General features: G+C 41.4%; 1 protein-coding gene across 1 annotated transcript; it reads right to left on the bottom strand.

Annotated features, from left to right (window-relative positions):
- Window positions 1-7,404: 7,404 nt before the first annotated feature.
- Window positions 7,405-14,543, bottom strand: LOC109902204 (growth/differentiation factor 6-A). The gene is made up of 2 exons (XM_020498369.2): window positions 14,091-14,543; window positions 7,405-9,894 (listed from the first exon to the last, which is right to left on the bottom strand). The coding sequence occupies exons 1-2, from the start codon at window positions 14,440-14,442 to the stop codon at window positions 9,002-9,004; spliced, it is 1,245 nt and encodes a 414-aa protein (XP_020353958.2). The 5' UTR covers window positions 14,443-14,543; the 3' UTR covers window positions 7,405-9,001.
- Between the last annotated feature and the right edge of the window lie 835 nt (window positions 14,544-15,378).

Raw genomic sequence — 15,378 nt, 5'->3', positions numbered from 1 at the left:
ACAAAGGCCTCTGGGTCCTCTGGGCTATCTAGTCTCGCCAGACCTCTTTGTCTCCGTCTGGTAAATGATTCATATCAACTGTTCCTCTGCTGACCTTGTTTGTTAAAAGACTTGTACCTGACAACTTTCCACAGTTTGTTCTCTGAAGAGAAACTGTTGGTGACACGCACAAGCCTTCTCCTGTTTCAAAAAGTCTCCTTGTGTTGGGTATGACTTGTCAAATAAGTTCAGCACTTTAAAGCTCTTTGGGTCCCCACTGCCTGCCATATAGTCTCTTTTGTAAACCTTAATAATTGTAGCCATGACTCGGAGGGGGACATTTTAGTATGTAGCCCTGTAATTAGACTGCTGCTCATCCATCAATTTATGGCCAATATTTTGCTAAGGCATAAAAGCTACTGAACTGTAGATTTGATTCACAGTCCAACTTTAGTGGAACCGCACCAAAACAGCCTCTGAAAAGAAACCACAGCAAGAGACCTCGGCACATCAAACACGTCACTGAGAACCCAAAGAGATTACTGTTGGAAAAAAGTTAACCGGTCTTTACTGTTTGCTTTTTTTACGATGGTTACTTTCAGCAGGATAACATTTGGTGTGAATGTGTCATAGTTGGTTTGATTCTCTGCCTGATATCTGTCCACAGACCAGGGGCTCTCCGAGCAGGTCTCCTCAGTTTACTCCCTCCCGTGAAAAGAGGCTGTCGGCCAGCCTGGAAGCCTACCTATTGGAGGGGCCATCAAACATGTATTTTTCTTTTAGACTGCTGCCAACAACCTCGGTGACCATATAGGCCAGCTCGGTAGGAGGCGAAAACTGCTCTTGAAACATTTTGACTTACTCCTAATTTGAATATGCACTTTTTTTCATGTTTCATCCACTTTAGGGGAGAAGCCTTACAAAAACGTAACAACTCCGGAACTTCTCATCCTTGTGTGTGTAAAAGGGAAAAGGGGGTGGGAAGGGGATGGCATTCCTGAATAGAGGACTGAGTTGCACCATAAATCTGTCTCTCATCGGGAAGACAAAATGAAAAGGGCCCCCGTCATAAAACATCTGTAACAGTTCCATCCGCCACCAACGCGTAATGGGGTAATTGCTGTGAGGGGGCTGGGACAGCGTGAAGCCTTTTACTCTCTTTTGTACACCATGCAGTGTGTGTACGTGCTCTCCTGCTACCCAACCCACCACCATATGACACAAGAGCTATAAAACAGACAGTATCGGAGAATCCAAAAGACTCCAAATCCAAATGCTTATTGAGCTTTGCCTAGAAAGACTGTGTGTGTGTGTGTGTGTGTGGGGGGGGCCTTAGCAAACTGTCAAAGACCTGGTGTATGTTCCCCTTGCCCTGTTGCTTTGGTAACAGACAGGCTCATCCAATCTGAAGCTGCATTATTGATGTCTGATCTTTTCTGGAGGCTGGGCCTGGGCGCTGTGTCTTCCACACCTCGTAATCAAGCGTAATTGAGGTTAACTGTACGGCGTGGCTGAAACGCTAGACAGGTAAGCCGCAACGGCTCATGATTAATGTAGTGTGTTAGTGTTCTGGGCTCTGACCTTTTGAGATACCCCAGGCACCATTTTTAAGTGAAAGCTTTGCCTTTGCAGAGCTGTGGAGTTGCCCATCAAGTATTCCTAACACCCCACCACCCTGCCCCTCCATCTCCTACTCAGTGAGATCCTAGTCTTCCTGAATCATTGCCCCTGACCCGTGTTAGTTTTTCTCCCTGTCTCGTTTTACAGTACAGAACAAAGACCTCTGTCTGTTTCTCCCATCTGGTCCATTGGTTTAATCAGGGGCTATGTTCTCACTAAATACGAATCAAACCAGGTTAATGTTCTATGTTGAAATGATTTCATATGGCTACCTGATGTATGGTTTCCAAATCACTCTGTTGGGTTGGACAAGCTCCCCTTATGGTGTGTGCTTGAGGTCTTGACCAATGAAAGGCATGCCCAGCCCCCTGGCCAATCATCATCCTCCTGCCACCACCACTCCCGTTGCCGCAACAAATGTGATTTGACAGGGAGGTTGTGTGCTGGCTTTGCATAAGCATTGTCAAACATAAGCATTGTCAAAGTTACTGAGAAAATGTACTCTGGTCTTCAGCCCATTCAGATTCACATACAAACATACACCGACACTAGTCAGTCTCACACACAGAAACTCAGACACATGCCCTCACAAAAAAACGAACTATACGCACACACAGGACAAGCGCTCAGTGAGGTGCATCTATATTTGCATATGCTTATATGTCTACGGTAACGCCTGTGCTTAAGCCTTTGGTACACTGTCAATTTGAGGAAATGTTGCTTTCCTGGCAATAAGACAGTTCACCATCAGAGACATACTCCTGGTTAGTAGCAACAAGATGAAGAGAGATGAAAGGGCACTCTGGGACATTCCTTGAGAAAATAATCAGGCGCTTGAAAGGTGCCCCCCCATATAGATCAATCAACATCACCCAATTGACATTCTGTTTCTGGTGGAATCTTCAGTCAGTGCTTTTATTTTAAAACCTTTCCCCCGGGATCAAGTCTTCCAAACGCCCCTCCCTCACCCCAATTTACAGCACCCCTCGCAAAAATCTATCCATGCTCCAATTTGATTTGGGATATTGAGATAGGATAGATAGTAAAGTGAAGAGGGCCTCAAAGGGTGTGATGTAATACAATTAGCAGGTGATCTGCAGGGAAGTGGAGGTGTCCGACAGTCTGTCCCCCGTATGGCCTGATGGTACCCCTGATGGTGGGGTAGGGTGGGCTACCATAGGGCCACAGAGGGTCCTGGCTAACCTTCCGCAGGGCTGGAGAAAAAAGAAGCCCAGCAGATGCCCCATCAGAGGGAACACCCATAGACCTTTGTTATGCTACTCCTGTGCTTTCCTTTTTTTTCTTACTTAGTGAGCAGCTGCCAAGGGCAACCACCTCTCTTTACAGCATCACTGTCTCTTGTGAGTCAATCGCAGGAAATATAAAGGTTAAAATCATGATAGATAGAAAAGGGTTCAATCATTTCTTCTTTTTTCTCTCATTCCCTCTTGGTTGCCCCGCTCAACACGCTTGACTGTCTGCCTCAGAAGAAAAGAAGTATATGGACAAAATGGGACCTCTGGCATTAAGGCACAAGCAAGTATATTTAATGTTTGGATCTGCCCCTGCCTTTGTGTGCAGGCCAGTGGTTCAATGCAGGGTGTCAGTGGGGGTCAGTCCAGGCATCTGCCGCTACTCTGCAGCACTCATCTGCCCATCTGTGTATGCTGCTGTCCTTCTGTCCTCCAGCACACACTCACACACACACACACACACACACGCACACACACACACACATTACACAATATACACATTAAACAATATACATGCATGTTCACTCTCACATTCAAATATACTTGTACACTCTAAACCAACACAATTTGTTTATTTTCTTTCATAGGGAAAGAAACCACCTTGCACTGGCCTGTGAGGTAAAGGGGAGGTTGGGGAATGAGCCACAACCCAGCCAGGCTCTATTAGATGCAAGGAATTAAAAAAGGAATAAGGAGGAATCTCTTTCCAGAGATAAACAGACATCTCTGAGAGGAGAAACAGACACTGAAAATCCATGATAAAGAAATTCCAATTTGATGTCATCAATAGTGTCATGAACAGTTTGAGTTCAGGCCTTTGCACTGTGCAAGCATTCCCTTTCCCTGCATCCCAAATGCAGCCATTCAACAAATCACAATGAGAGTTCTCGTACTTAACAAAAATTATATCATATTTCACTATGCCCATTTCCCTATATACTCACTGAAAAGTTGCTTGCAGCCTAAATGTTAAGTTTGATTTATCTCCTCACTGCACAGTTTATGAGGACATCACTGATAACAGTGGGGTTAGGTATGGGGGAAATGTCTATCTCTATTGGAGCCAACTTGTGTTTTTAGACATTGGAGAGACTCCCGGACGGTTTGGAGAAACACATTGTAGATCTTGACTTTGTTATCATGCAACATCATGGACCATGAAGAGGTGGTCCACAGATGTGGGGTGTCAAGGCTATTTGTGTTAAACATTCTCCGCATATTCTGATGAAAAAGGAGCTGTGCCTTTGCCAATACAACACTGGTTAAATAAATATATTAGATAGAAATGTTAAACAAGGCACTCTCTCGGAATGGCTTCACCATACTGGTGACTAAGACAATTATGCAACTATGAGGACGAACCTGTTATTCTTTATGAAACCATTAAAGCTAACGAGTGAGTGATGGAGACGACTACACTAAAGCATTCCTTCCTTTTCATCGGCATGCAACCATTCTCAAAACTTCCTCCATCAACCCAGCGTCCAAGCCAGAGATATAATGCCTGTGTCCAATAAAATAACGGTCCCTAAAATGTAAGGGGAATTGAAATTCCAAGCCCTCATTTTTCACAGAAGCAGCGTACGCAATCTCACAGGTAAGGTAAGAGCATAGAGGACATTTGACTAATGGCAGTCAACTTGTCACACACATTATGTCTTTCATTTCAGACCTGTGTCTGTGTTTAAACTTGTACTGCACGTCTGCTAGTAAGGTATCAACATGCTATGGGTATCACCAACGGACTGCACTTTAGGGGAGTTAGCAAGTGGACCTAGCATTAGCCACATAGCATCCTGATGCTATTCAGTGCTGACACAGACATAGCCTGAAGGGCCATTTGGTTTTTGCTCAGGGAAGTAGTTGCTGTGTCAGTCATTTGCAGGGGCAACTAAAGAGTGCACTTAGTGTCCTCTCTTTCCCCCAGCAACCATGCGGGGAGTGACATGATACTGTACAAGAGCCTGGACAACGTATAACATTTCAAAGTCATTTCCTAATTGTTTCCAGGCCAAGGTCGATAGCCTATATGGAAGCAATCCCTGCTTTCAAACTTTTTTCATCCTCAGATTGGGAAACATTAAAGTGTTAAGTAAACATGACCCAGGGGGGTGGCTAATTCATTGGGAAATAGCTGTGGTTCATCCATTCAGTACCATATCAGTGACAGTCAATGCATTTCCTTCTACTTGAATGGCCACCACATGTTAACATAGTTTTAGCATCGCGCTGAGCCGGCAAAACACTGAACAATGACACTCATTGTCTGTTTACATGTTAGTGAAAACACTAAATTATCCTGTGGCTTGAATCAGAGAGCCCTATGACTTCCAATAAGTTCATGACCTACACAGTACCATTAGATCAATCATAGCCTAAAGTGCCTTCAGAAAGTATTCAGACCCCTTGACTTTTTCCACATTTTGTGACGTTACAGCCTTATTCTAAAATTGATTAAATAAATAAAAAATCTCAGCAATCTACACACAATAGCCCATAATAACGAAGTGAAAACAGGTTTTTAGAAATGTTTGCAAATATATTCAAAAAACTAACAGCAATACCTTATTTACATATGTATTCAGACTATTTGTATGAGACTCGAAATTGAGCTCAGGTGCATCCTGTTTCCATTGATCATCCTTCAGATGTTTCTACAACTGATTGGAGTCCACCTGTGGTGATTTCAATTGATTGGACATGATTTGGAAAGCACACACCTGTCTATATAAGGTCCCACAGTTGGCAGTGCATGTCAGAGAAAAAAACAAGCTGTGAAGTAAAATAAATTGTCCATAGAGCTCCGAGACAGGCTTGTGTCGAGGCACAGATCTGGGGAAGGGAACCAGCATCGAAGGTCCCCAAGAACACAGTGGCCTCCATCATTCTTAAATGGAAGAAGTTTGGAACCACCAAGACTCTTCCAGTGTTGGCCACCAGGCCAAACTGAGCAATCAGGAGAGGAAGGGCCTTTTTTCAGGGAGGTGACCAAGAACCCGATGGTCACTCTAACAGAGCTCCAGAGTTCCTCTGTGGAGATGGGAGAAAAATGCAGAAGGACAACTATCTCTGCAGCACTCTACCAAACATGCCTTTATGGTAGAGTGGCCAGATGGAAGCCACTCTTCAGTAAAAGGCACATGACAGCCTGCTTTGAGTTTGGCAAAGGCACCTAAGGACTTTCAGACCATGAGAAACAAGATTTTCTGGTCTGATGAAACCAAGATTGAACTCTTTGGCCTGAATGCCAAGCGTCACGTCTGAAGTAAACCTGGCACGATCCCTATGGTGAAGCATGGTGGTGGCAGCATCATGCTGTGGGGATGTTTTTCAGTGGCAGGGTCTGGGAGACTAGTCAGGATCGAGGCAAAGATGAATGGAGAAAATGGAGAAAAGTACAGAGAGATCCTTGATGAAAACCTACTCCAGAGTGTTCAGGACCTCTGAATGGGGCGAAGGTTCATCTTCCAGCAGGACAACGACCCAAATCACACAGCCAAGACAACACTGGAGTGTTAGCAAATTAGCAAACATTTCTAAAAACCTGTTTTTGCATTGTCATTATGGGGTATTGTGTGTAGATTGATGAGGGAAAACAACAATGTTATCGATTTTAGACTAAGACTGTATAGTAACAAAATGTGTAAAAAGTCAACGGGTCTGAATACTTCCCGAAGGCACCGTATATCAACTCCTACCAATAAAGATGTATGCTTTGTTTACATTGCATACATTTTTAAAGGAAGCTGAACTCCATTGCCACCACCACTGAGTTCTACTGCATGAGTTCAACAACAACTATAACTCTCAATGTCAAGCGCTTCGGTGCTGTAACCAGCAGCACTAACTATAATCCTACATGGGTAGAATGATCTGTATCCCCTGCTAGAAAAAAAACACCATGCTTTGCTAAAAGCTAGTTTTGTAATTCAAGCACATTTAATGGTTAAAATTTGGAAGTACATCATGGATTCATTGTGATCCGATAAGACTGATATTAATGAAATATGCATAGATAAGGTTGAGCAACAGAACACTATACAAACAAACAGCATATCTGCTTATATACAGGCTTTGAAAGAAAGGGTAAAACAAGTGATTCTTTTTCCATAGTTAATATCATCCAATGATCAAAGGAGACATTTTCCTCACTTCTAATTTTGGTCAACATGAAAAAATGCACAAAGGCCTGATTGAAGTGTGAATTTTCCCCATTATTCAAATCAAATCCATGTAGACCACTTGATTTAGCATGATATGTACAATAACGTTATGTACTGTAATTAGTGTGATTCATATCTGTAACTTCATTAGAAACAAGCAGAGTTATAAATCACCTAAAAACGATGTTTTCTCTCTGTCACAGAGGATCAACTCACAGATTTCTGGGAAATTAATTATAGGGGGGAGTTAAGTCATCCGAAGCACAAGAGTGTTGGATGTTTTTTTCTTCACTTTATTAGTACAGTAATAGTGTGGAATAATATCCATTAATATATATATATATATATATATATATATATATATATATATATATATATATATATATTGGCCTATATAAATGTATAATTTCATATATCATTTAAAAAGAATTTAACACAGTTGAATGCACCTCAGAACTCAGAACCTAGGTAATTATGAGGTAGACATCAATAATGGTATTTTCACCCTCAACATTTTTTTTATACAGCTTAAATTACTCTCGTCAATGTAAGAAATATATGATTATCATGAAACTCTGTACATCACAATTAATAAAATTATTATAGAATAGATATTATAACGATTTGAGTGCATTTAAAGTATGTACATTTACAAAGAAATGCCTTTTGTCATTTCTTCATAAGTTGCACTTGTAAAGTTTTAACTATACAAATATTTACAGCTCAAATAATGAACAGCAGTGCATTCAAAGCTAATGTGCATTTAAATATCTCGTTTGCGAGTCTTTTCTGGTCAGTCGATTATCATGAAAAAAGGTGTTCTTCCTGACTACATGACATTGGCGCAGTCAGTTGTGGAAGTGCCTTTAGTAAAGATGCAGACGTTGAAGATGCAAATGTTTGTCTTGATTATTTAACGTGGCCTTTGGTGTCCCCACGTGCTCCTGTGCGCAACCGGGTCCAACTGCCTTTCAGTGTGCCTTCAGCAAGTCATCGAAATACAGTCAGCTGTCAATGGCAGGCACAATACGAATGCCTATGTCCATGTCCATGTTAAGAATCGTCTGTTTAGTCTTGCATTCGTTGCCCGAGGGCTGTGATGACTCTTGCGCGCACTCCATTCTGATGAAACAGGACGCACAGGGAAATCTCTTGTAGGCATATCTGCGCTATCTCTTTTCCTCAGCGCCCTTTGTGTGTTTGGTAGATTACATTCACCTTTTAGAGAGAGAGAGGGAGAGAGAGAGAGAGAGAGAGAGAGAGAGAGCGAGCGAGAAAGAAATAGATTTGAAAGAGAGAGATTGGAGAGGGGGGGGGGTGCTAGGGCCGATTGATAACGCATCAGAAGAGCTGGATAGTTTCAGCTGGACACTGGCAGTGAGCCTGGAAACACCCGCTACAAATGAGTCCTCTTTACAAGACCGTTGCAGGGAGCTGCAACAATGCACAAGGGCTATCCCGTGACTGCGGCCTAGTTTGAACAGGTGCATTCCACTGTGCCCATTTTGGACAGAATCCACTGATGGAACATCAAGAATTCCAAGTCTGCTCAGAAAAAATGTAAAATAATAGCATATCACCAGTATGTTGATACCCACTCCTCTACTGCGGACTAATGGTTTATGACGACCTGCCTATCTATGTCCGGGCCTCGCAAAACAATAGACTATGCTCTTGAAAAACACATCAGATGGACGCAAATGTAGGCTAGGAGTAGGTATTAGTTTACCACAACAATTGGACATCTAAGGCTATGTGAGATTGTACGGAGATTAAATTTGATCAAAAATAAATATGCTTGCATAGGACTACGCTACAAATGATGTCTCTCGCAGATCCCTTTTGAGTGAAGTTTAGGCGCACCATGATATGGCAAGAACGCATGGGTCTATATGCTTAAGATATGCCACAGCTTTCATATCCTGACCTGGACCGAGTGACTTATCTTTGATTTTGCGGGGTTTAAATACGCAGAAGAAAAGGACGCTACCTGCAGCCACACTGCTCTACCACCATGTCCTCATACTGTTTGTACACAACGTTATTGCCCGAGTCTATGTAAAGAATGCTGATGGGACTGAGTTTGGTGGGAACACAACAGCTAGGAGGTGTGCTATTGGGATCCATTGAATTCATGAGAGTTTGAATGATGGCATGGTTTGTTGGCTCTAAATGCGATCTCAAAGGGAAGTCGCACACGCCCTCACAGTGGTACGCCTCGTAATCCAATGGCGCAATGATCCAGTCATCCCACCCTAGCTCTTTGAAATTAACGTGCAGAGCCTTTTTGCTGCATCTAGATTTGGACTTTTTGCCATGTCTTTTCCCATGCCGATTGTTCAATGCAGTCCTCCGTCGGCGCCTGGCTTTGAACCGCAGGCCCCTCTCCTCCTCCGACCTGCTCCCCGATCCACGAGACCTGATCTTCTCTTTCATTTCGTTGAACAGGTTCTCCCTTTTCTTGGACCTGGTGTAAACCACCAAGATGGCCTTCTCTTGCTGAGTTCGACCGGTTCTGTCAAATCCCATCTGTTTTAAATCGATTTCCATTTCTGATTTACCAAGAGTGCCCTTGAGCTGGAGACAAAGCTGGCTCCCCTGGGCAGAGTGATGCCGGTTTTTAAACATTTCCCACACGTTCAAAACCTCCCATCCTGGTTTTCGGGAATCTAGAGGATCAAGGGATCTTGCATCCAGTAGCCGTTCTGATCGACAGGAGAGTAATTGAATGTCATAGAGACCTGTCGGGGACGTTTGCAAATCCCCGGGTACTTTTCTAAATATCCTTAATTCAGCTCCAACCAACTCCTCTTTGTCTGAAAGGGTTGAGACATCAAACAGATACTTTTGTCTTCGCAAAGGAGAGTGCAAGAGATCGTCTGCAAGATAAAAAGAAATAATTGCAGTCAGATTCACTTAGGGTGTACAGTGTTCAGGAGAGGGAGTGGGAGGAGGAGGGTTCACATTCTCACAAAAAGGCCAGATCCACTGGCCTTCTTTCTTGTTTTTCAGTGCCCATTCAAAAGTCGAGCTGAGACAAACTACGACTGACACGTCATTTCTGAACAGAAAGGGTGTATTATAATTTACTGTATAATAATCATCTTCACTCTTAACATCAATAATCAACAGATGCAAACTTAGCAGAACAACTACCATAACAACTACCATAATAATTCATTATTTAGATTTGCCCATTATGCCTAATATTATAAGGTGTCGCCTGTTTGAATCCATTTATTTCAATGGTAGTAAGATATAATTGTTGAGACAGCAACCTGAATATTGTAGGCTAAGCCTATGATCATAATACAACAGCTGGCAATGACCTCTTTCGGTCTCTCTCTCTCGCTCTCTCACACACACACACACACACACACACACACACACACACACACACACACACACACACACACACACACACACACACACACTGTCCTTTTGGATTTTATACACTTTCGATGTGCAAAATACCGTTCAGTAGCCTATAATCCTATAATTTTGTAAATTTTTACTATTAGATAAGACTCGAAATATAGCCTATGTATTTTAATTCTTATGGGGAGAAATGTGAAATTCGGAAGCAAACTTCAATTGAATTGTCAATTGAATCTTATCATCATTTTTGTATGTTAATGTAGGCTATTGTTTTCTAATAACACCCCAAATGAATCACTTCAGAGAATACTTTGCTTTTTCAATGTAGGTCTATCATCACTAAACGAAGAGCCTGATTAAATTAGTGACTATTTTATCAAACCAGTTTATTAATTATTCTTTGCTTGGGAAATATTACTTCTGAAACGATTATCAAAGTTGTGGAGCATAGAAACGAGGGGCCTAGTGATATGACGGGAGGGGATTCTGCCAGACTCAACCGACCGAAGGCGACATAGGTTACTGTACACTCAACTGAACAATACACAATTCATATATTATTCCCTGCTCGAGACCCACGAGGCCCAGGTTACACATATTTGATCCCAGCGAAGCAATGTGCTCTCATATAAGTTGTATAATTTTTAATTTCTGCTGTAAAAGGTTTACTGGCGGTATGCAGTGTTTTTTTTAAATATCTAAAACCCAAGGTTTCATAAAATACATTAGAGCTTTTTAAACACAGTTTTCTAAAGATTTTTCGATTACTTACGAGACATTTAGATTTTTGTCATATTTTATCAGTCAAATATAATTATACATAGGCATAATAGGGCAAATGGTCAAAAAGGCTGAAGTAAAAACAAATCTGTTTTACTTTGAAGGCTACCATGAAAAAATGTGTTGCCCAAACACAGTGCGATTTTCTTCAGCATTCACGATAACAGGAATATACTAGACATACATAAGACAGATCAACCTGTGGTCTTGGGAAATATCAATCAAATGTGATTCCGTCCATCAAATTAAATGCACTGGAAAATGTGTTCCTTAATAAAAACAACATTTGTGGGTAGCCTGTTCTAGGCCTAAACAATTACTCCCTGTGTATAGGCTATTAATCTATAAATCCAACATAGATGCCATATTTCAAAATAATATGAGTTTATTCGAAATAGATATTTGAATTTGGTTGCCAATACTTTCCCCCCTCTGTGAACCCTGCATAGTTTAATAGTAAACGTAGAGTGAAACCTTGTGTTTGTTTCAGTAACTTTGCGCGTATGGTCTGCATTAAGGTTTTTTATAAGACCTCAAACAAATCGTATACAAGGTCACCAAATAATTAACAGTTCTGAATTCCCCTCTTCCTCATTAAAATACTTCCCCGCTTATATTTCATCTCCTCTTGCCAACGACAACATTCCCGGTTCAAAAGTGCTTGGCCTGATTATGCTGACTTTAAGTTACAGCGCGAATCTGTTTTAAATAACATGACAATGCAGTTTGTTGATTTTGAGATATGATTCGACAAATTAAGACACGCATTTTGATTCACCTCATTTGCTTGGAAAATATAAACATTTGGACATAATGGAGCCTGTGCGTAATTTACATATTTATCTGACCAAAATAGGAACGATACGGCGTCAACCACTTATGTTAGACCTATTGTTGTATTATCTGAGGTTGTGGACAACATATAACATTGATGTTACGCTTTCCTCTATGCATTAAGCTGCGACTTTCTAAAGGCTGAGAAAGGGAGCGAAGAGAGGAGCGAAAGAGAGAGAGAGACTTCTAGTGCTGTGGCTTCCGAGGCCAGCGAGCACCATCTGCGTTTTAATGAGTTACTTCAAGTGCCAAAAGTCATTTTCATACATTTGGTTTATTCTTGTCTGACCTTGCGACCACAACAAACATAGGGACGTCTCCTATTCTGTTTTGCATAAATTGTTTTCATTTTACCTGCAGAGGGGAAAAGCTACACAATATAAAATATTTCAGTTTTATACAAAAAATGTCGTCTATTGTACAAGTGTTTCCAAAAAACAGCTGTGCGTAATTGCTGAAAAACGCTAAATTAAAATATTACGCACAAACGTTGTCGCTTGAGTATTACTGTTCGGACTTTTTAAAGTGCAAATAAATAGTATGTTGTAGTCTATTATACAATACAACTCAACACTCGAGGGCCTGGTAGAATCTTAACAGAAACCACCAATGTGCTGAGAGAACGGAATAAAAAAATATTTTCAGCAATTAAAGTGGTGGTCGCACAGCGAGGTACACAGTAAAATACTAACCACTTCGTAGCGAAGGACATGGTCTTACATTTTTTTCTTTGTTTTTGGTGATGTGCCATTGGCTGAGCTGGGTCATTATGGGAGAATAGACAGTATTTGATATGTTATGACATGAACACTCAATTAGATCACGAGTTCAAATACTCCAATCAGCGGTTCGATGCTAAGCAACCCTCAGAGAGTCCAGAGAAGGGTCAGAGCCAGTGACACATCAAATCAAAATCAGGGGGAAAGTGAGGCTTTTTCACATTTTACAGATGGGAAATAATGCCAATAATGACGGTAACTGATTGTATTTCTCCTCTAAAGATAAATCTGACTTACATGTGTTCGGTTTGTTGGTGTTTATCTGCCGTTGTTTGTCTAATCAAATCCGTCAAATCACTTGGTTACAGAGTTAACTGTCCCTAATCACCTGCAGCCCACCACCTGCAGCGCACCCTAACCCATTCATATATAACCGTTTATTAACTGCAGAGTTGGCCATACAGATTGCACTGATGGCATGACGATCTGTAACACAAAATGTTCATTCATATCCTGATGCAAGCCAACTGTAATTTCCTGTTTGACGTGTTCACTGAGTCCTACACCAATGTGTAAATTAATGCACAAGTTCTGTGGAAATATAACTTTTTCTATGATTATCTCAATTGGCCCTGTTTTGAGTCTAGTCTGACGACAAGGCAAGGTTTGAACAGGATGGGTTTGGTGCAAGCGGGGACTCATAGAGAATGATTTACTACCTTCATTTAGATAGGGCCTCAATTAGTGTTTTATTGTCGTGTAACCTGGGGGTCAATGTAAGTCTAATATAACTTTATACTTTGGAAAACTGACGTACTCCTATGGCTCTTTAAACTGTGTCCCAAGGGCTCAAATGGAACTGAATGCGACAACAAAACGTAATGCGTCCCTCATAAACGGTCCTAAAGCTCCAGTGCAACTAAAATAACTTTGAGGCTGACAAGATAATTGCACTTTAGCTTGTGAAATATCGTTTTATGCATTAATTAATGGTACATTTTACAATTCGAGCTGTTACATATTTAGATTGGATCACATCTAAATCTGCACCATCGAGTGATAGGCCAGCACACTATTTTGATGTGGTTATTTTATGTTATTTTATGGCAGTCTTTGTGGGTCAAGAGTAGAACAGGAACACAATTGTTCCACATTTCAACTTGCAATGTAGTTCAATAAGAGAGACATTGTAAAATTAATAGTTTATGTTATTGTGAAAGGGGCTTTATTTTCCAGATTAAAAAAATGCATACCATGGCTGCAGCGATGTGTGCAAATCTAGAACAAATGTAGCAAGATTCTCACTTGGTCGTATGCAAAACGGTAGTAGACTACATAGCTAAGTCATTTTAGTTCAGACCAACCTGTTCCTCTGTCCACAAAACTTGTTATGGTGTTTGCAGACTTTGAGGAGCGGAAAAAACTTGCGTTTAGTCCGAGTCTCTCTGCAGTCGAATACGTCCTGTATATGGAGAGCATGTAATCGTGGGGCACAATTGCGTCCTTATTAAAGTCTTCTCCGTGATGGCTTAAGATAGGAGAAGATGCGAAGATCTCTTTGGGAAATTTGGTTGACCTTTGTCCATCATGAAGGATCTTGGCTCCCTTGTTTCTCCTTGGCACAGAGGGAGATATGATGGCAGCTGACTGAAAACATGGTATATTCCAAATGAAGATCAGTAACATATATAACGATAGTACTTGAAATGCGTCCATGGTGGTAGTGTCCCAAATATGTTTCAAAGCCCTCTCCACAATGAAGCGATTTTAGACAGCAAGAGCTGAAGATAGACTGCGCGTCAGAGCTAGACTTCTGCGTTCCCTTCTCACCAGAAAAGTGCGTTCGCGCCCTCGACATCGCACAAGAGCCGAGACTGTTGAATCAACAGAGAAACACGCCCACTTGCAGACGCTCATGTAGGCTACTTATTGGAGAACTTTTCCCAGTCTTTCTATGGACGTTGAGACGGAAGAGACATCTCCGACGGCCGAGGAGTCGTGTCTCACCGCCATAAGTTACGCCACAGGATGCCAAGTTTAAAGGTACAATAACACGTTGACAAAGGTCAAGAGGTGGACAAAGATTTCAACAGAGCAGAGGTCATGGAACGTTCCAACCCAGCTGACAGAGTAGCCTATTGGCCTATATTGATGAATGTACCCAATTATCTAAGACCCCCTATAAACTTTTATGCACGAAAACTTGAAGATCAGTGATTTATTTCAAACATGCACATTTTTTGGGGCCATTTTGTTTTACACCTTAGCAATAGTTCAGCTATTTGGGGCGATGTTCTACATCCCTAACGAAGGTCACAGATGCAATTTTGACTTTTCAAGACAAAGGGCCTCGGTTATATATATATTGTATTTATGTCCGTAAACCAAACTGGCAATGTCCCCGAGGGCATCAATAGATTATGAAAGTACCGAAGAGAATATGTTCCATTCAATAAAATATATGGCAAGAAGAACACTATTCATTACGCTATTCAGCCTCTCTTTTTGCTGTACTCTACCGACCTCCAATGGTATTTCCGTGAACTGCAAGTGGCTTCAAAATCATACGAACCATACTTCTCTTAATATCTAGGCCCACTTGATGAAGACATGATAATAATTTATCCTCAAAAATGTGTCATTCAGATCATG

Source organism: Oncorhynchus kisutch, linkage group LG13 (genome assembly GCF_002021735.2).
Source record: "Oncorhynchus kisutch isolate 150728-3 linkage group LG13, Okis_V2, whole genome shotgun sequence".
Lineage (NCBI taxonomy): Eukaryota > Metazoa > Chordata > Actinopteri > Salmoniformes > Salmonidae > Oncorhynchus > Oncorhynchus kisutch.
Note: the sequence above shows the minus strand (reverse complement) of the source record. Positions and strands in the feature narration are given on the sequence as shown.

Bases quoted from the DNA above. Each gene is read 5' to 3' on its own strand.
- LOC109902204 (XM_020498369.2), bottom strand. From the start codon at position 14,442: ATGGACGCATTTCAAGTACTATCGTTATATATGTTACTGATCTTCATT. The intron at 9,895-14,090 runs GTTGGTCTGAAC...TTTATCTTGCAG, and splicing joins TTTTGTGGACAGAGGAACAG to ACGATCTCTTGCACTCTCCT.